A 21,839-nucleotide genomic window follows, 5' to 3' on the forward strand; every position below is an offset into this window, starting at 1 on the left:
GGAGTTCTGCAGCAGAAGTGGACTTCAGTCTTCTGTCCGTGTCCAGCCCCTTGTCAGACCCGAAGCCAAGCCGCAAACGAGCGCTGCGATGTGTTCTGGACAGGCTGTGGAAGAGGATGAAACTGTTGGTGCCTGTGGAAGCTCCGGGAGCGAGAGGAGCGAGAGGAGCGGCGGGCTGAATGAGAGAAGTGATGCTCAGTTCTCCTCCGGCAGAGATGATGGAAGGAAGCTTTAGTGCGTGTGACGGTGCGATTTATGGGCAACAGGATCTCTCTCTCTCTCTCTCTCTCTCTCTCTCTCTCTCTCTCTCTGTCTCTCTGTCTCGCCCACTCAGTCTCAAACAGTCACCAGGGAGCAGACTATTGCCCTAGTACAGGGATGTAGGCTAATAGGTACATAATAAGAAGGGTAACCCTGGAGCAATTAATTCTGCCTTTTACGAGATAGTGTTTAAATCTATCTATCATCTATCTATCTATCTATCTATCTATCTATCTATCTATCTATCTATCTATCATCTAGACCTGCGTTGAGTCCATAAGCTCACAGATGAGTCACAACTATTATAACTATTATAATATTATATTCCTATATTAATATAATATATGCTTGGTTTGTTTGTTTCTGCAGATCCAAAGGTCCTAAACCTTCTGCATCAGAGCTGATGTTTTTTTCGATTATAGTGAACTGATTTATTTTTCCTTCTGCCAGTTTTGTGAGGCCAGCAGAAGTGAACGCACAACTTCCTTTCAAAAGTTTCAAAATAAATCCCATTAATCAAACCACAGAAGCCCAAATTAAAAACATCACGAAGATGAAATCGGCTTTGGATTGTACTAAAATATCGTTTTCTCTGTTTGCAGTGTTAATCACACATTTATAGATATCTAACTCCTTGTAATTTCAGAAGCCATACTGCTCTTGATTTTATTTTGAAAGACAAAATCCTTGACATCCGGTTTGATGCAAGCTTTCTGCAGGCTTCACTCAGATCAGGCTGCATTTCTTTAGGTGGGCAACACAAGATCAGACATTAGTCTTAACTTACACAATTAATAGTGCTGTTGTTTAATAACAGTATCAGTGTTATGTGATGCAGTGATGCTGTTGTCAAACCTATCATAAGTGTCTCCACTGGAGGGCGCTGCTGCATCATCAGACGCTGATATCCCAAACTGCTCCTAGTTGGGGATCTCTGGGCTGCTGTAAAACTCTCTCCAGGTTCAGATAATTAGGAAATAATTAATTAGTTGATGCCTGAAGACACTCACAGGACTGCAGTGGTCTTCTGTAGCAGTTAGGAAGAATAGCTGAGCTTCACAAACAGATGACCACACGCTCACACAAACCCACGGGCCGATGGGGTCGGGAGGCCCGAAAGCCGGACCTTCTGTCTGTTGTTAGTCACTACATAATGGCAGCATCACATCTAGATCTTTTACAACCAGCCAACTTCACACAGCTCCTCTGTTATGAGTGTATTTTGCCGCTTGCCAGCTGGATGTGCCAAAGGCTTTTCACATGTTCCCTGAAAGAGCATTTACAAGTTCACTGCTTCAAACAGAAACAGTCCCCAAACTGTTTCATACTGCAGAACGCTGGCTAAAATTACTTTAAGGGCCACAACTAAGCCAAAGGGGTTGGGAACCACCGCTGTAGGACACTAAAGAAATGTTGACTAATTAGCTTTAATTCCAGAATTTCTCACTTTATGTGTAGCCGTGATGTCCAGAAAAGACATGTAACTATTCTATGGGGTCACTAATTATCATGTATATATGGCCCTTTTCCTCTCAGAGCTCAAAACCACAAGAGGGCTCCCTTTTCTAAGAGCTGTAATTGGTTTTGTTTGAGAAACAAGCAGCATTGCAGCGTGAAGCGGCTTGGTTCAGACTGTGGTTTGTACTGAAGCATCCTAAACTTCTCTCAGGCTAGATGACTGTCAGATGTCCGGGGTTTTATGTAATCATGTGGCATGAGTATTTAAAACCTTGGAGAGAAAGAAAAAAATGACAATGAAAAACATGAAGAAGAGACTGGGTTATTTTGTTTGTGTTTATTTATTTCTAATGCGTTTTATTTTTTTTATTTTATTTTTTTTTTCATTTGTCCACAAAGTCATATTAGTCACTACTATGTTAGATCAGTTTTCCCTCACTGCAATGGCAGTAAACTACACAAGAGCCCAAACCCAGCATGGCCCCCTCACCTCGCGAAGATTTGTCATTTTCTAATAAACAACACCTTTAAAACGATCATACTTATAAATACTGTGTATGCAGGATCAGCCCATATGATGGAATCTGAATTATAGTGTTGTCCTTTTGGTGAAATAATCTGATTCACAATCAGGAGATAATAAGGTGCAATTTTCACATACGTTTGAAAAATCACAAGGTAGCCACATTGTATTCAGTTGAAAGCACGTGCAAATGCAAAAGGATAGTTTGGTTGGGAGAGGATTTTACCATTTTTGCAACTTAACTAAGAGCCAGATGAACTCAAGGATGCTTTATTATCTTTTTGTGAACTCTGAAGGTGGTTTGGACAGTGATCTCCGCCTTGCTTTGCTCAATTAATGGACGTCAGTGATGTCTAAGTCGGAGCTCCTCAGAAAAAAGGAGAAATACACCTCAAACACTGATTAGTTTGTGACTATTGTATCCAAGAAAATGTGACAAAAACAGAAGTGTGATACAGTCTCACTACTTTAAGTGCAGTTAGCAGTAAAATATGTAACAGATGGTTCAAATAAACCAACAGTCAAACTCTGCAGAAATGTAAAGGTGTATTTCACCAGTTTTTAGACAAGTTTACATGGCTATAATGGGGTTACACATAGTTTCAGACTGCTCACAGGCACATAAAAAGGCATCCATGTGTTTGTATAGCTCTTAGTAAGTAGTGGGTAAATTAGTAAAGTTCCTCTGGCATCAAACTATACCTTCAGAAGTGTAACCATATTGGCTCAAGTGCTGCTTTAGTCTTTCAGAGAGGATTTTTTTTTTTTTTTGTGCAAGAAATTTGACAATGGAGTTTGAGTCAAAGGCTGCCTTTTTACATTCAGATCTCCAGAGAAGAGCGCTACTTAGACAAAAGGTTTATTCTGAAAATCTGTCAGCACAGAGGAAATTTCAGTCACTTGGCATCTAGATTGATTGGCAGGCTGTTTTATTCCCATCTGCCTGTGGGAGGAGTAGAAGGGACCATCGCTCAGGTTTGTGCTCTCTTTAAAAAACACAACATCTCTAGTGCTATCTGTACAACATTCAACAACACATTTCTCTTGTTTTTTTGTTGGTTTTTTTTTAGTTGTTTTGCTTTTTAACCATAATGCCGAAACAATAATAATTATCATTATAAGAAGAGCATTTTTCCATCTCAACGGCATTGAACAAACACCACACAAACGGAAATAAAAATCTAATAAAGGCCTCAATACCAGATAGTACACGTCACCTTCAAGTGGTGCTAGAGATAGACAGTTTACGGACGAGAGAGGGGCGTGGAGGAAGAGCAAGCATGACGGAGGGAAAAGGAGGGATGAGGGGTTGAATATGAGAAAAAAGAGGAGAGAGAGAGGTGAATTATTTTGTTTTCTCAAGTTGATATATGCTTTAGTGTCATCTCAGACATGTTTTGGCACCTTAAGAGATTAAATATAATATTCGTTAGACTTAGACTTGGGCTTTGGTTTACCGAGGGTTAGTATTAAGACCAAAAATAGTCTAACCCTACATCTAAAATGATTTTTACTTGTCTAAAGGTTAGGTAGTCCATTCTTTCAAGAGTCTAGCCACGCTAGATTGTAATAAGGCCGAGTGACCTTGTTTAAGGCCGATCGGGCCTGAAGAGCAGGAGAGAAATCTGGTATGAAAACCAGGAGAGAGGGGTTGGGAGGTAAAGACACGAGAAAAAGCTGAGGAAAATGGGCTGAGGTGATGAAGGAGAGGAGGAAGGGAAGAGGAGAAAGGTGGGAAGTGGAAGGGCAAAGACAGAGAGGAAGAAAGAGAGTGTGTAGATATAGGCTAAGTGCTTTTGGTGAGTTTTACAAAATACACCAGGAAGTGCTTGAAACAGAAGGCACGATGGCATTGACAGTAGTTGTTAAGGAGACACCACTAAGGGACTTTCACTACAAAACTCATAAGGTGCTCTAAAAAAAGAACTTAAAACACATTAATGCACATTAAGGTGTGGTTGCAATCATAGAATATCCCATCAAAAAGGAGTCTGAGTAGATAAATAGTGGTTGTTGACCAGTGTAAGGAGATGTTACTGTCTCACATTCTTTTTCTTCCTAAATATACCTTTAAAACACAAGATTCAAGAGAGCGATGATGTTCACACAAAAATATATACGTATAATACGTACTTGGACTTTGAACCTTCTTTAACAACCAGTTCAATGGTTGGATATTTGATACACTGATCAACCGATTCCACTAATCGATGGGGTACATCTATTGAAACCACAGCTTTACACACTTAGAACGACAACAGAAAGTGACAACTCCCACTGAAAAACGTTTGGTCTATCGATAAAGTCAAAATAAAGACAACTACTTTGGGAACTCAAACCTTGCACAGTGCTCTGTATAGACATTCCAACTAGTCTTAGCTCACAAACATTATAATCAATATTACCTATATTGATAACCTTTTTCTGTAAGCATCTTGAAATGAAAATAAACAAAAGTCTGCTTTTTTTGTCTTGTCTTTACAAAAGCTACACATATTCTACTGGGATGTCTATGCATTTGTTAGTGTTTTAATAATTACTCCTACCATTGTCTTTTCTTTTCTTATAAAAAAGAAGAAGAGAGGGAATCTACTCATCTAAAAGACACCATACCCCATAAGAGTACAGTTGGTTTCTCAGATTTAGTCCTGTTTGGCAGGGATACTGCTTTCTTTTACGCCCCCTACCTTGTATCTTCTCTCCTATGGAGAAAAAATGAAATTGTTCCTTTTTTGACACAGTTGCTAAGTCTCTTTAGAAAGGTGTGTCAGTTGATTGTGTGCGGGGGCTCGAGCGACGTCCCTACAGCCCTCAGACCGACTACCGCTCTGCGTTTTCTTCTTTTCCACACATCTACATTGCCTCTGCGACCTAACCCGCATTCGGCACCGTTGTAAACACTGAATTTTGAACTGTGACCCCTTTTTTATCGCTCAGCCTTTGACCTCTCTCATCACATTATACATTATTTATATCACCTGCTTATTTTTTTTTTGTTTGTTTTCTTTTCAAGCTGAGCCACAAACAGCTGTCGTCTGTGTCAAGGACATCACGCTACGGTGTAGCATTTCTTTTACAACTTAACTATTCACAACACCCTAGAACCACTTTTAACAAATATACTGTACTTAAACTGTTTTAAACTGTATATTCAGATAAAATGAAGACCTATCAGAGCCTTGGTGTGAAGAAATACCAGAGACTCTCTTGACAACATACATGAACAGGCACCAACTGTTTTTCTTTCGAATAATCGGCTAGAAACACTTTTCAGACAAACAAGGCAGTGATATATAGTTGAGGGAAAGCACGCGGCCTACAATAGTTACCTCATGCCTTTAAATTAATACCAAATAGCTTAGCTGAGATTCACAGCTTGAAACTTTCCTCCATATCAGTGTGGGCTGAGGAGGAACTTGAAGTTTGAGGTTTCAAACTGTTCAGCGGTCAGTCAGGAGAGCGTCTCTTCACAGCTGGCTTCAATGTGGTCAGAATAGTAGTCTGAGATATACAGTCCATTATTAGTGTGGAATAAATGCATTTGGAATGATGCAGGAACAGCCCCAGATCTCATACATGTTTCTTTCATATATCAAATAGAGAGTCATCTTAGTAATCATCCATCTTGGAGTGAAACTTGGGGAAAAAAATAGAAAAAGTGGCCTACAAAATCCTGAAAAGATGCATCTGTGCTCTTTTGTTCAGGAAGCTTTTTGTGGAGGACCACATTGTCAGAACTGAAGCAGACAAATAATGTTGGAGGGTCCGTAACAGCAGTGATTTTTCTCTCCACCCCTTCAGAACTTCAGAGATCAAGCGCCCTCTGTCCAGAAATGAAAGTGTAGAGGGGCAAATATTATTTTGACCTTAAACCCCCTTACTCTCTGCAAAGATATCTGCCCCTTCTTCAATTCTGTATCAAATTTAGTTGAAAACATCAAACCCAACTCTCCAATTCAAATAGTATCATCCAAAATAATTTTAATCTGTTAAGACTCTTTCCTCCTCTCCCGCCATGTAGTTGGAGCTCAGGGCTGGTGAAAGAGCGAGGGACATCCTCAGATCCTGGTCCTGTGAATCCTCCAGACTGCTGTTCTCTAAATTCTCTTCCAATTCCTCCTCCTGCTCTTCCTCGGCCCCCTCCATCTTTCCCTTGATTGCCAGACCGTCTCTTGCATTCTTGGATACTGAGGCCACATTAGCATCTGGGTGGTCAAGGATGTTATCCAGATGTTCAGCTGTATCCTCAGAGAGCCCGTTCAGCGTCTTGGCTTGAATTGAGGACCATTCCCCCAGGGGTGCCTGGGACTCCGCCTCGCTCACATGCCTCCATATTGTCAGAGAGTCGATGTCAGAGTGATCCGTTCGGACCTTGGTGGCCTTTGGGGTTCCATCATCATCCAAGGTAGTCGAAGGGCCTCTTTTGCGTCTGGACTTACTGGTGTGGTTGACCTGCAGATGCATGGCCATGAGCTCTGCAGAGGACGTGCGGAAAGGGCAGAACAAACACTGGCTCAGTTTGACCCCTGTTGAATTATCCCCTCCGCCATCCCCACCACTAACACCTCCTCCTTCCCCTACGCTCATGCCCCCATCCTCCTCCATTCCTCCAAGGCCAGGTGAGGGGCGACGGGACAGATCCAGAGGTTCAAACCCACCCTCGTGAGTTGAAGGCGCAGGCCCTTCTTTGTCAGTCGATGGCTGAACCATTCGGCTTGTAGTAAGGGGCTTACGACGAGACACTTTAGGGGCCTTCGGTGGGGGAGATTCCCTGATCCAGCCTCCCTCCATTCCACCTTGGTAAAGGGCTCCCATCACCCCAGACAAATATCTGTACTGGGTCTCCAAGTCGACATCCCTCAGAGCCGCCAAGGCCTTACGATGCTCCCGCTGGTCTGGAAGTCCCAAGAGCCACGACTGCTGGCTGGGCCGAGAGGTGGAAGTGTCGACCTGGCCTCTGTTGACTGGGCCGTGACTGAGCTGGGATCGGCGCTGCTTGGCCAGCCCAGAGGTTCCAGAGGTCAGACTGTTGATAGTGGAGGTGAGACCAGTGGAGGAGGAATTGGCAGCCAGGGCGTTACGTTGCTCCCTGTGGTGCCGCTGAAGGTGGTACTTCAGCGAGCCCGACTGGGTACCCGCATAGTCACAGTGGGGACATTTGTAGGGTCTCTCACCTAGAGAAAAGATTCACTGAATGAGATGTGGAAAATGGTATTTGACTTTTGACTTAGCAGCTAACAGTTTAAAAAAAAAAAAGCTAGGTGAAGCTTCCAGAGACCACTGGTTTTACATTATTTAGGCCATTTACTACAAAAGTAAGTAAGTCAATAAAAATAAATAATCGCGCATGCAAATAAATTTTTATACCATGGTAAAATGACTAGAAGACAGTGGCTGCATAGGAAATAATAAAATTACATACAAAGTTCTGATTCAGCATTTATTAACATTATTATGCAAAATAAATGATATGGTCCTATAAACATTGGTGAGTGGGAGATGCAGTTACACATTTTAAAGGGAGATGGCAGTATTCCATCACTGATTAAAAATGACAATGCTGGGAAAGATAAGGAGAAGGGGCATCATGCTGGAGGCATATCAACAGCAGGAAATGTATCATATATGAAAAGTGAAAATGATCTTATTCAGAAGGGGAAAAAAATGTAACACAAGAAGAACACAGCTCTATTGATGAATGCAGATGTACATGCTAAAGTATGATCAGTTCTGTTGCTGAAGCAAAAAATAATAATGGGATAAAAGTCTCAAGTGGCAATAATCTCAAGAGGACAGTAATATCAAGAGAGTATTATTATAATTTGATGCCTTCACTTAAATTACTGACCATGTGGTAATCACTTGATGGCACCGAGAAGCAATAGTGCGTGAGGAAAAAGAGCTGTACGCTATCATGAATAATATAGCTGTGATGTGATGTCCTGTCAGCTGCAGATGAGTATTCATAGTGGCAATAATAAATCGATTTCATTGAATACATTTTGGGCTCTGTCTAGCTGGAAAAACTTGGATGTGCTCCAGTTACCAGTTGCTGGAGATTGGTGGCATCTCAAAAACGGAAGAGGGGTCTTAACTGTGATCAAACACATGAAGAGGAGGCAAATAATAAGAAACGATAATGACTCATGCTGAAACAGTCTTATGGGTATGGTTCATATGGAGTGTGAGTGAGTGCTGTGAGAGTTCCCAATTTTCATTAAAGTTATACCCGCTTGTCACCAGAAATTCAGGGTGTCTTTTCAATTTTCGTTTTGTTCTTTTAAGCCTGTTAAGAGTCTGCTGGAGAGTGTCTGCTGGAGAGCCCTGTGTCTCTGCTCTTCAGTGAGAATAATTTAGAAATTATTGGAGGTAAATTTAAGGAGAACAATTACATAATGGCTTGCTTCAAAGACAAGGTCAGAGATTGAATCTCTTAAAAAAAAAAAAAAAAACTAAGGCCAAAAAATGCTGTTCTGTGAGCATAATACGTCCTGTTGTGATGTTTAAGTTAGAATAATTATACTTAATCTGAAACAAAGCTACGCCAATCTGTTTTAACTAAAATGTAACCTTTGTTGGCAATGAGGTTACAGACTAGTGAGAGATGTGAGCGTCTTACTGAGATATTACCTATTTTAATCCCTGGAGTGGCTTGGTTTTTCCTCAAAAACTACTGTTAATATACCCTCGAGCAAGGCACTTAACCAGGAGTTGCTCCAGTGGAGCTGCTCAGCTGCCTGCAGTAGAGGGCTATGATTAGCACTGGCCAGCTCTCTGGGGTGAATGTGTAAAAAAGAAAAAAAGGTAGAGCTGCTAAAGTGAGGATGTTCAGTGAAACCTTTCCAGGGATTTATAAAGGGGGAAAAAAGTAAATGTGGTTTGTTAAACTCACAGCAGTTCTCACCTGTGTGAACTCTCAGGTGTACTTTGAGATGGTGTGAAGAGCGGAAGGCTTTACCACAGTAGGGGCAGTCTTTTATCCCTCTACCACGCACTCGCTCCCTGGTGGGAATCGAAGGTATGGAGGAGACTGCTGTCAAGCCATTTTCTCCTGCAAATGGAGGAAAGGGTGGAACTAATGTAAAGATAACCGTTGGTGTGAAGGCTCCTGCAATCGCTTCTTGTTGCAACAGAAAAGCAGGGTGAAAATAATATACTCTTGTGATAACAACACCATTACAAGTGAGCAAGCACAACCCAAAAGACAAAATAGGAAAAAGAATGTGATTGTACCTTTGAAGCTTGAGATGACAGAGTTAAACCCTGTAGCTGCTCCCGCTTGCTGTGATCCACCACTGTGCAGTTTTGATTCCTGTCTCACGTCTACAGTTTGTTGGGATCCACCACTGTGTAGCTGGGATTCTTGTCTCACTTCACCGCTGCCTCCTCTTCCTGGCCCCACTCCTCTACGACCACCACTCCCCTCCTCTTCGCCACCACCTCCTTTCTGGGGCCTCTGAGTGTGAACGCGAGCATGAACCACCACCTGCTGCAGGCTACGGAATAGCTTTCCACAGTCTGGGCATTCCCATGGCCCTGCAGCTCCTCCAGACTCCTCTCTTGGATCGAGGCCTCCAAAGTAAGCTCTGACTTGGTCGGCCTCTGTGATCACTGAGCTCCGACCTGGGCCTCGCTGGCCTTGCTGCTGGCCTCTCTGGTGGGGCTTCTGTTGCTGCTGCTGAGCTACTGCCAGGCTGCGAGCCACCAGCTGCCACCAAGTTGCCTGGTCCCCTCCTTCTGAAACTGATGCTGTCGTTTCACCTGTGCCTCCTGCTCTGGTTGCTCCTGCTCCTCCTGAGCCACCAATGCCACCACCATTCCCCATTTCTGCTACCTGAGCCACTGCTTGAAGTCTCTCCATGCAGCTGGCCCCACCACCATCACTGGGCAACCCCAGGTAGCCCAGTATGGCAGACTTACTTGAGCCCATGCCAATTCTGCCTCCAGTTTCCCTCTCTGATCTTCCTTGTCCACCTCTGCCACCTCCTCGCTGGGCTAGAAGGAGGCTTGAGTAGAGGGCGTTGAGAGACTGATTACTAGCAGAGCCTTTGGCCTGTTGCTCAGCACCTCCTGGTCCCCCAAGGGCTCCCAGCCCAGCTTTCAGCCCGAGCTTGTTGAGATGTACTTTCATGTGGTTTTTGAGGAACCAAGGCTCCTTGAAGCCACGGCCGCATACCTGGCACTTATGGTCCAAGGAGTCCTTGTGCTTTCTCATGTGTCCCTTCAGGAACCAAGATTGGGTAAACCGCTGTCCACAAGTTTCACAGCGAAAAGCTGGCAGTGAGGGGGATGCTGCCACTGTAGCAGCTGATGTCATCTGTGGGGCATTTGGGGTTGGTGCTGGGGTATGGGTCGGGGTGGGCACAGGAGTGTCAGGGGTTGCAATGACTGGCCTGGAATTGAAGGCTGGTGGCAAAGCAGGTACCTCAGGGGAAGGATGGCACTCCTGCAAGTGAGATGCCAGGCTCTCTTCTTGGCTGGCAGAGAAAGGACAAAGAGTGCATTTGTACGGGTTGTGGAGAATGCGGACATGGCGCGCTAACTCTGAAGCCGTGCGGAATTTTCCTTTGCAGGCATGGCAGCGAAATGTAGGTGCTATGGGAGTAGACGCACCCTCCACAATGGTAGAAGAATAAGGAGAGGTCACAGAGACAGGGTCCTCTGTGAGTGGAGGGGTCAATGGTGTGCTGTCATCCAGTAAAAAATTTGGGTTCTGGTCATCTAGACCTTTGACGTCACCATCCTCTTCCTCTGTGAGATGCTGAATGAGAGTCCCTGGCAGTAAACGCTGGTTTGGGAGACTTCTGTGATTCTGGATGAAGTCATTGTGGTTCTGTTGGATTTTGAGGTGTTGCTTTAGGGGTGCTGAGGGGGGTCCCGTCCGGTATAGGGCTGAGGCTCTGCGGTCTCGGTCCAGACTGTGAGCTCGGGCATGAAGAGACAAAATACTTTGGAATCGGAATCTCTTCCCGCATACGTGACAGGGAAACCTTAGCGCAGGCCCGGATGAGGCCCCTCCCACTCCAGGTATTGCCCTTGTGACGGTATCCTTCTGGAACAGCTGGAGATCTAGCTCGTCATTGCAGTTTCCACTCTGCCCAGATGAGAGGGCCAGCTCCAGGGCTCCAAACCCAAGGACTGGCGCTGATGGTGTGGCTGGTGGAGAGGAGTCTAAACAAGGGCTGCATCCAGCTTCCTGCCCCCCTCCTCCTGGGAAGAGAGCCACTGCCGGGATTGGAGACGGAGGAACTCCATCTAGCCCTTCCTCGTCATCATCTTCATCAACATCGTGGTGATTGTTGTTATTGTCTTCGTGGAGGGGGAAGGGAGAGAGGGGGAAATAAGGCGTGGTGTCCAGGCTCTGGGGGGAAGGTTCAGGGCTGTGGATGGGTAGGACTACAGGGCTGTCGGGTAGGGAGAGCAGGGTGTGAGGAGAGGAGGCCTGGGGGCTGTGGTCCAGAGATGGCAGTGTTGGGGGAGACTGGGGCTGCTCACAAGAAAGAGACAACACACACTCTGGCGGAGAATCCATCCTCTATCAGCACAAAACACAGAGGGAAGGAGAGAGACAGATAGTGATTGGGACCGATGACTTAAGAGGAGTTACAACTTTAAAAACCCAGAGGGAAAGGTTAAATTTGCATGTTGTGCATAATTATTTTTCAACTGAAACATGACCTTGACCATTACAGGAAAATAGGCAAAAAAAATACCCATAATCAAATGGTATTAAGTAGCCTAACAGGTTCATGTCTGTAAATGCATGTGTGTATGTTTGAGTGTGTATAAGAACAATAGAGAATTACCAGCAGTGAGTGTGATGTTATGCCATTCTTTAGTGTCTCGGCTGATGGGGGACACACTTCTGTGGCAGCCTCCTCCTTTAATTTTCTGGGGACAAAAACAAACAAAAAAAACCCCTGATGATTGCAAGACGACAAACGATAAACTTCACTTGAATATGAGTTATTTGCAATAAAAAAAAAAAAAAAAACAACTACAAATTATTGCACTTGGCAACAGATTTTAGCCCATTATCGAAGCTATTATCTAAATAAAGACTTATGGTAAATCAGCATTATCAGTGTCAATATAGGCATAAATGTTTTTGAGATATTAAGAGATAAACTGCAGGTGGCAGATTTTTGTCAAATAGGTTAAAAAGAGACTATTTGAATGTATTCCATCATAAATGCTAATAGCAGTGAATCAAATGCACATTCATTACAGCAAGGTTTTGAATGTGTTTTAATGCATGTAAATTTTAAGTACAAAGCAAATCTTCATTTGATCTTCAATTACTCCTCTGTGTGTGTAGGTGTATGTATGTGCTTGAATGTGTAACAGGTGTGCACCTGTTCTGCCTCCCGCATGTGTTCACAATGCACTCCAGCATACTGTTGGCACATATGGGATGATTAGCCGGAGTGTGAATGTGCATCGTTGTGTATCTGTGTGTGCACGTTTCAGTGTACGTTTAGGAGTTAAGGGCACCACCACAGGACATAGACTGTCCCAAACAGGATGGGCGCGCAATGTTTTGACTTCCCCACACACCCTTCCTGTGCACTCATACAGTAGCAGCTTTTTTGCTTAAATCAGGACTGTATACACACATGCACACACTCATGACCAGTATGCATGCACTTGTGCACACCAATATTTGTTAAATCTACTGCCTGGGTGTGGTGGCTTTGACCCATACACTGCTTAGTCATGGTTACTTGTTTAAGTAATGTACAAATGTAAGCTTATTCTGCTGTTGTGTTGACTGGACTGCAACTGTCACCCCAGATAACAGAGTCAGCTAAAATGTAAAGTGTGATATACAGCATATTGAGCACACAAGCGTTTTGGAAAAACACTCACACACCCAAATACTGTATTTTGAGTGCACAGCAGTTTGCATGAGTTGGAGTGGATTTATGCACATCGGCTGTTTTTGTCCATCATTTGGTGGAGTTGAGAAGCAGCAGAAGCGCCCACAACAAAACAAAAGGTCATCAATCACTGTGGCAAAACAATGGAACATCTGTGTTCGCAGGTGTGTCGCCCATATTTGTGATCATGCAGCGTTATGGTCACATATGTGTTTATATGATCTGTTGAATTTTGTGTGTGTGTGAGTGTGTGTGTTTGTGTCACTGAGCCTGGATGACAAAGAGATTCTCATGTAGCCAGTTGACATTTTAGCTCAGCTATGACTCACAGGGATATCACACCATATCAATCACATAAACACACACACTTACACACAACCACTGATACACACACTCACACAGAGTCCTTTCTTAATCCACCATTATTGTTCTTTCTCTCCCTGTCTTCCTTTCCCCTCTGTCTTTCTTTCTTTCCCTGATTCATACTCCTCCCATCCCCCTCTCATTCTCTCGCTCCCTCCCTCTGCCTATTATTCACTAATTTTCTTTCATTCTCTCCCTCTCTCTCTCTTTCTCTCCTGCAGTGTTGCCAGTTGGCAGAGTGCCAGGGAATGCTGATATCAGCTGGTAGATTGGGCCCTGCCAACATGGCGAAGAGCAAAAATGAGAAAGGAGGCAGACAGAAAGAAAGAAAGAGAGAGACAGGGAGAAACATACAGCGCAGTTACAAACTGGGCAGCATAAAAAAAACATTGTCAGAAGCCATGTGAATGAAAATGATTTAATGTGATTGCCAGCATGGTGTTGAGGGGAAAAAGGGGAAGAAAAATAGGGTAAAGAGGCAGACATGCTGGAACAGAGAATAGCAGAAAATCAGAGTGGTGGAGTGGCAGGCTGGGGCATAACATGAAAAGAGAACAACAGATTTAAAAATCATTTGAAAAGTCAACACACAGACATATACATCCAGGCAGACAGAGAGAGAGATACAGAAAGGGGGAAAGAGAGCAAAAAAGGAGACTGGCTAACTAAATGCATCTGCAGCAGTGTTAAGTCTGATTACATTATCATATGAATATCACCATCACAATGCATTGTTCTAGCGTGACGGTGGCTGTCGCCAACCACCGGCCCTGTCATGCCAATAAAGACAATTTGGATAGATGGTGAGGAGATAAGGTGCAGCAAAGGATGCAGGGAAGGGGGTTGGGGTGACTGAGGGAGAGGAATCAGATTGGAATCAGGTGGAGCAGAAGCACATGAAACATAGGTATAAATGAACCAAGAAAAGCAGTGAAGAGCCAGCCAGCCAAACCACCTCCAGACATGGTCTTAGACACATTTATCCGCATTATAAACAAATGCAATTTATTCACAATTGACAAATTTAAGCACTTTTGTATGCAGCTTGACTCAGGAATAGCACACAAATGAATCATGAAGGCACTCAACAAGGTGTTAACTGTCATTTTTAAAGGATGTGAACACTTTGCCAAGAAGTGATGCGTGCAGCATTTTCGCAAGGGAAGGAGAAATCTGATTTTAAAGGTACATCATGGAAATGCATTTTTAATGTCAGGTGCAAATGTGATCCACCTAAACCGTACAATCAGTCCTGATGCAAGATGGAGAAAAATTTCCCAGCTCTTTCAGTGATTCTATCTCTCTGACATGCAGCAGTATAACAACATTGCAATTCGTGTGGTAATGACAGCTTAAAAGCATATCGTTGTTGTGTTAAGCATTGCCATGGTGTTGTCATTACAGTAATTGCAGTGTAACTTTGTGGGCACTGAGATAACTGATGGGAAGTACTGAATTACCTTCACTAGAAATTAGTTTTTATAACAGAGGTCAATATGCTAACTTTCTTTTTTTGGCTGAAAAAAAAATCCACATTCTTTAAATACTGATAACTACTCCTGCACTTGTGGCACAAGGTGTGTGTAGAGGAAAAGGGGGGAGGTGGGGGTTGCTGAGTCATACATCACATCCGTGATAAATAGTTGCCAAGGGAGTTGGAGCACAATATGTTCAGACAAGTTTATTTTGGGGGGGGGGTTGATGTCATTGTGTAAATATCCACTGAGTGGTACAGTTTTATTGTGAAGGCAGTTAAAGCAGGTTTGTACATGCCAGCATGCTACACACCATAATTGTAAGTGTGAGGGCGTGAACACCTTTCACTTAGTGTTTTAACTCTGTGTGTGTGTGTGTGTGTGTGGGCAGGAAGTACTATATCTGCTCAGCTTTGCATTAATAATATGAGTGTAAATGTAGGTTATATGCTATATATAAGACAGTTTGCATATTGAACCCATTGCCTGTAGCGCAAACGGTTCTCATTGTTTCATTCTAATGCTTTTCATAGTTTACGGAGGCCTGTAGTATTTTTGGTAGACACAGAAAAAGTATCAATTTCTGTAGCATGAATATGTTTTTTCTTCTTTCTAAGCTCGTTAATCATCTCACAACCCCCTGTGATTTATTTTGTGACCCCCTGAGCTCAGGCCAGGGGTACCCAAGGGTATGCAACAACTACCTTTGTCTTTTTTTTGTTTTTCTTTTGTCTGTGCCTGCATGTGTGTGTTTGTTGCACGTGTCCTCTTCCGTGTACCTAAAAATAGGCATCTCCAAGGTCTCAGGCCTGGGCCTTAGGGCATAAAGAAAAATGTGTATCTGCAGGCTGTGTATGTCTCGGTGTGTGCACTTCAGTCAATGCTTACAAGCGCATCTTTCTTCCAGCTGTATTACTTGAACTCTCATGTGATGAAGTGTGTGCGAACTGAGGTGTCCTTTGGGGATAAGTGAGTGCATGAGAGACTGACCACAAAAAATGTGCATGAAAGAGAGGATGAGCGATCAGGGAGGAGGAGAGGGGAGCCCGCTCTCTGTGCGGTACAGTATAATTTGGCCCTGTGGTTTTTATCACGTGGTCACGTGGCGAACTTCCCCACAGACGGTATTCATTTCCTTTACTTCACCTTTCCCTGAACCCCCCACTTCACTCCCTGCTTCGCTACAACTTTGTCTGGCTCGCGCTCTCCCCTCCCTTCATCTTCAGCTCCAGCAGTGATACAGGGGAAAGTCCTTCACTGTGTCTCCACTGCTAACTCTAAAGATGTGACTGGTGGATTTCTTGTACAGAAAATGCTCACTTCAGTGTGTCATTTTTGTCTGAGGATGGATGAAATAACACTATCAATGGGCTGACTTCATCCTCTGAGCCTAAACTACAGGCACTCTATCACTTTTGGGGAAAAAAGTGACATGTGGCTGATCTTTTTGATATGTATTTTGTGAACCACATGAAGAAAAAGCTGTGCGAACATGACTCCCCTGTCAATCTGTCCCGAGCTTTTTCATCTTTTGCTTGATCCAGGGAGGCCACCAGCAACATTTATTGAAAAGGTGAAAGAACATTTTATCCACCACTTTCATATATATATATATATATATATATATATATATATATACGCCTGCTCTGCTTCCGTAAGTTTAAAACCATCCTCCAGCTTTATTTCCCCGTTTCTTCCTGTCTAACTTTACAACTTAATTTCCTTTCCTCCACCTCTCCCCTGCTGTCCATCATCTCTCAAGCTATTTCTGAATGAATTCCTCCTCCCGCGGAGAACTCGAGCCGACACTTCCCCGCAGTTGTGGAGCGGCGGACTGGGAGCGACGCGGCGGTGCCAGATCTAAGCAAGTGAATCTGAAACGTTGGAAACATCACAGCATCTCGGCAGAGAAACGAGGCTCTCGCTCCAAGTCATACAGGCCGTGCTGCGCCTGAACCATTGAGCGGCAGCGCTGACTGACTGAAGGATTACAAGACTGAGGCCGTAAAGGAAGAACTGGTTCGGAGCGTGCAAATGTCGTGAGCAAACCACTGGATGTGTTCCTCCTAAAAGACTCATCTGTACACAATGAAGATCACCTGCAGTGGCTCGGAGAAAAGAGGCAGAAGAAGGGGCAATCATGCATCCCTCAAAAATCCAAATGTGTGCCGGAAACTGTCAACCAAATAATGAACAATCTGAATCCCAAATTTTCAAAACCCTTTGCCTGGAATAGCCACCCCCTCCTCTGAGGAGTCCTTGAGTGAGATCCCTATTATCCACAAGCCCCAGGGATGCTGACCCTACACCGTGACCTCCTTGTGGAATATGTGTATCACATACATCAGACATGTGAGCACCTATAAAAAAAAATAGCAACTGTTAACAAGGGTTGATTCTTCTTCTATTGACCCAGGGGAAATTTGCAGAGCATGTGTTCTCTTTCTTAGTAACACCTTGTCTAATGCACTCTCAATGAAACTTTTATATATATGTGCAGCATATGGGCATCAGTGCGTTAATTGACACCCCTTTGTGCAATACAGGGTGACGCACTTTGCACAAGGGCACCTTGACGATATGTTGATGAGGTTGTAAAGTAACTTTATTTTCTCTGTCAGTGGTTTTGAGCTTAAAGGTGAGGGTTTATCAAAAAGAGCTTAAAGTGTAGCTGTTAAAACATGGGGATGACAGCGCATGCTTTCGGACAGGCTTTCCTAGAGGGCATTCCTAGGGTTGCTGTATAAAGAATGAAAAAAAAAAATTAAACTGCCTTACTTTCTGGCCTCCACAGGTTTGGATAACGGCTGTGCAAAGTGGGCGTGCTTGTCGGATTGTCAGTTTCATAAAGTTACAGAAATTGTCTGGCGCAGCCCTCCCCCTTGTTCCAACAAAGGAAAGGAAAGGTACGACAAGGTTTTGAGACACTGCTCCATCGTCCAACGAGCACTTTCTGTCGGATCACACTGACGCTTTAACACCATCAGCCTCTCTAACTAACCATGCAGCTTCCTCTGCTCGCATCTCTTGATGATCGGACCCACGCGGCTCTATCTTTTGCTTGACCTGCTCCTTTAAATCACAGCGGGTCCCCTCTGCTGGTGCCGTGACCTGCTTAGCTTGCTTTGCGACCGAAATTATGATTTGACTTCAGTCAAACACGCACATTAGGGGAGAGGAAAAGTGAACCATCTACCTGCCCACCTTTTATTGTTAAAATCAGTTTGAATCTTATCTGCAAACTCAATACAAGTGGCCCAAGTGGCGTACTATTTAAGTAAGACCCTAATGCTCTAAATACACACTAATCCCGAGCAGCCAGTAGAACTCTCAACAGTCTCAAAATGTCACAATGCAGTAGATTCTCCCTAACTGAGGGCAAGCAGGTGCCTCTCCCGCAGCGCACTAATGACCCAATTATATCAATCAGAAGCCTTGATTGGTGCTACACTCCTCTCCCTTTTACTCTCTCCCTCTGTCTCTCCGTCTCTTTCTCCCTCACATACAATCTCTCCCCCAAGAGCCACCTGGATGGGGTGTATGTGCCCCCTCAAGTACAGTACAGTATGTACAAAGAAGGGGAGGAGGCGGCGTTGATGGTGGCAGAGGAGGAGGAGGAGGAGGAGGAGGATACTACTTGAACACAACAAGCAGAAAGAGGTCTGAATGAAGCAAAACCATTAGACCCCTTTTAACATGGGGGCCAGTGTTTCATATTCATTAGTACAGTAGGCTCCTGTTGAGCATTCGCAACATGAAATCATCACCTTGTAGCGAAAAATAGACAACCTGTAGGCGTGGAGAGGGGGGGGGGGTACTTATCCAACAGAGAGGTGATTCTTTTTAAGTTTTAATATTGTGCGGAGATGCTCGTCCTCTGTTAACATCAGTTATTCAGTCTAAAAAGTCACTCTAGTGGGCAAAAAAAATCTAAAGACAAACACACATTTCAACAAGAATCTGCAGTTTTCTTAATTTACTCTTTATTTCTTTCACAGATCTTATCTGGTTTTAAACTCATAGGGATTTTGGTAATATAACGTGTAGTTTAAGGTTATTTGATTTTAGAGATTATATGTAAAAATCATTAAAAAAAAACAAAAAACGCCTGAATAAAAAGATGAAGTAAACTGAGTTTAAGGACCTTCCACAACATCCCTGTTTATAGGACAAGCGGCAATGTCAACCTACTTCCACTAAGCACACGCTCTCCAAAGTGTCACATTTTGGGTGGATACAGAAATAGGGCATTTCAGGATCCCTAAACATATTCCATTGGATATAGAAAAGGCGACAGGAGTGTCTTTGGTCAACCCAGATGACACGTCTGCGCCTTATCTCATGAGGAATTTCCTCCTCGCCCCTGTGATGTGCGTCAATAACGTGCAACCATTTTCAGTCGCTCTTTCCCCTCTTCTCTCTCGCGGCCATCTCAATTAGAGGCACATTAATGAAATAAATAACCATCAACAAACAATGCACTAATAAACACCCCCCACTAAAATGAGATTAACCCCGCTCGCAGATGGTGTCCGCGCACAATCCCGTTTCCAAAAAACGCGATTAAAAATCATAAACAGTGGGACGTAGTTTTTTTTGGAAGTCGGGGGTGGCGTGTGTGTGTCATGTCAGCCTATCTATCGCTCTCTCCCCTGCTCCATTTTGTTCTTAAATTTTCTATACAAAAGATTAAGGGAGGGGAAAGACGAGTGAGCGAGCAAGGGGAGAACGGGAGGAGAAAAAAAAAGTGCCATCATGGATTTCATCTCGAATCCTCTGCCAATCTCCCAAAACCGACACCAGTCCCCAAAAGCGACGTCGTGTCCAAAAACGCACATTTTTTAAACCGGGGATGGAAAAACCGGTAACTTCTCTTTGCAGAATACAATTTGGCAACACGCGTTTTGCACACACACGACTACAACGTTGCATGCCACACTTGCTATGCTACTTTCTGAGCTTGTAGACACTGGAGGTGATGTTAGGACAACTAAACGGGTTGTAGTAAACACTGTAGTAAACGGTGGGGGAAAGTATAACGTTTATAAAACACCGTAGCAGCCTGTGGATGCGTTTTTGCGCACATCCCAGATGAAAGTGGCGGCGCTTATCTCGAAAACAATGCACTACACAATGCCTAATGTGCGTCCAACAAAAGAATTAGTCAAGCTAATCGCATCTACCCACAAATTACGCTTTGTAAATCAACTTGCTAACATGCAAAAATCCACTTTTACGCCCGGACAATATGTCTGCGGCTTATCGAAATCCTCCGTTACGCACCGAGAACTTGTGCCTCTTTTTTTTTGGGTAGAAGCTACTTTTTTTTTTTTTTTTTTTTTTTTGGTGAAACGTCGTTTTTTTTTTTTTTTCCCACCCCAGAAGAGAGGTTAAAACGGGATAAAGAAGAGGAGGACTGCGTGATTTCAAAACTGGCTTCCTAACGTGGGTAGAAATAAGTCCCAGCGAGCAGAACTTGGGTTAAAAGTTACGCGAATTGAAAAGAAATACATCTTTAAGCACTCCGAGTGACTTTTGGTGCACTTGCAACCATTTTAAAGTGGCGTTTGATTCCGAGTTGACTCACCCCGATCGACTTATTTGAAATGTTACACCGAGTGTTTTACTGAAAAACAGTGCTCCGGGTTTTTTTTGTCATGTCACGGGCTATAGGAGGGCTCCGAGGCTACATGCATGTCGGCCACGCGCGCACATACACCGGCTTACATACATGACACACACGTAAAGTGGTCCGGAGCGCGCGGTTACATACATACAGACACACACACACACACATATAGGATACATGCTTCACGCCGATCACTCGCATGCGAGCTGACACACACACACATACACACACACACGCACGCACACACATCCAAACTGCAAATAAAAACGCGGAGTGGAAATCAAACACAACAACAACTATATTGGCCATTATCCCGTGTGTTGCTCGTGGACAAAAAAAAAAAAAGGGGGGGCAACAACAGTCACAATAAAATGAACAAATTTGGAAATGTTTCATCACCGGTGTTTCACGGCACCATGCATAAAAGTGCACATGTAAACAGAGCGGTGGCTAAAATCTAAGTAGATAAAATGAAGATATAGGATATATGTTGAAAGTAAAGACTCAGTGTACTTACGGGAGAGGCGGCGAGGAGATTAATGACACGACACGTCATGATTACGTTTCACTTGAATTAAATACATTACGAGTTGGGAAAAAAATGGAAATCAGGGTTGTATACAAGCATACGCCGTTTCCCCCTCCCTCCTCCCTCCGTTTGGTCACCCTCTTCTCTCCCTCTCTCTCTCTCTCTCTCTCTCTCTCTCACTCTCTCCTCCTCCTTGTCCTCCTCCATCTCCCTTTTCTTCTCCTTCTCCCTTTCTCTCCTTTCTTCTTGCATTTTTTCCCATTTCTTGTACAGGAGTGGGTGAATAGGGAGAAGCAGAGGAGAAGTGGGAGGGAGAGTGATGTAGGTTGGAAATGTTAATTATAATCTCAGCACGGGCACCATTTTACAACGCTGTCATCTCTTCACATTTGTATCCTAAATATGGCATCCAGGGTGGCGGGCAGCTGACAGTTTGGAGAGACGTTTTTTTTTTTTTTTTCTTTTTTTGGTAGAGGAAGGAGAAGGAGAAGAGGAGGAGGAGGAAAAAAAAAAAAAGTTTCACACCGACTCAAGTGTGTTAAAAGTGATGACAGGGAAAAGAGGCAGCCTAAATGTTGTGGTGAGCCACCCCGGAAGCACATGGCCACTTCCAGGATGGGATGATACCAAAAGTGCACATATTTGGATGTAGGGTTCCCAACGTGAAGTTTGGGGACCAGTTGGAGTCCCTCATGAGGTTTCCAGGGGGTCCTGAGCAGAA

At 43.8% G+C, this 21,839-nt stretch overlaps 1 protein-coding gene across 1 annotated transcript; it reads right to left on the bottom strand.

Moving 5' to 3' along the window:
• Positions 1 to 5,235: 5,235 nt before the first annotated feature.
• On the bottom strand, positions 5,236 to 21,145 carry znf219 (zinc finger protein 219). The gene is made up of 4 exons (XM_070854852.1): positions 21,107 to 21,145; positions 9,476 to 11,777; positions 9,147 to 9,293; positions 5,236 to 7,416 (listed from the first exon to the last, which is right to left on the bottom strand). Exons 1-4 carry the CDS (start codon positions 21,143 to 21,145, stop codon positions 6,224 to 6,226), a joined length of 3,681 nt encoding a protein of 1,226 aa, XP_070710953.1. The 3' UTR covers positions 5,236 to 6,223.
• Positions 21,146 to 21,839: the final 694 nt, after the last annotated feature.

Source organism: Pempheris klunzingeri, chromosome 23 (assembly GCF_042242105.1).
Source record: "Pempheris klunzingeri isolate RE-2024b chromosome 23, fPemKlu1.hap1, whole genome shotgun sequence".
NCBI classification, from domain to species: domain Eukaryota; kingdom Metazoa; phylum Chordata; class Actinopteri; order Acropomatiformes; family Pempheridae; genus Pempheris; species Pempheris klunzingeri.

Bases quoted from the DNA above. Each gene is read 5' to 3' on its own strand.
- znf219 (XM_070854852.1), bottom strand. From the start codon at position 21,145: ATGACGTGTCGTGTCATTAATCTCCTCGCCGCCTCTCCC. The intron at 11,778-21,106 runs GTAAGTACACTG...TTGTGCTGATAG, and splicing joins ATCTCCTCGCCGCCTCTCCC to AGGATGGATTCTCCGCCAGA. The intron at 9,294-9,475 runs GTACAATCACAT...CTCCATTTGCAG, and splicing joins TGTCATCTCAAGCTTCAAAG to GAGAAAATGGCTTGACAGCA.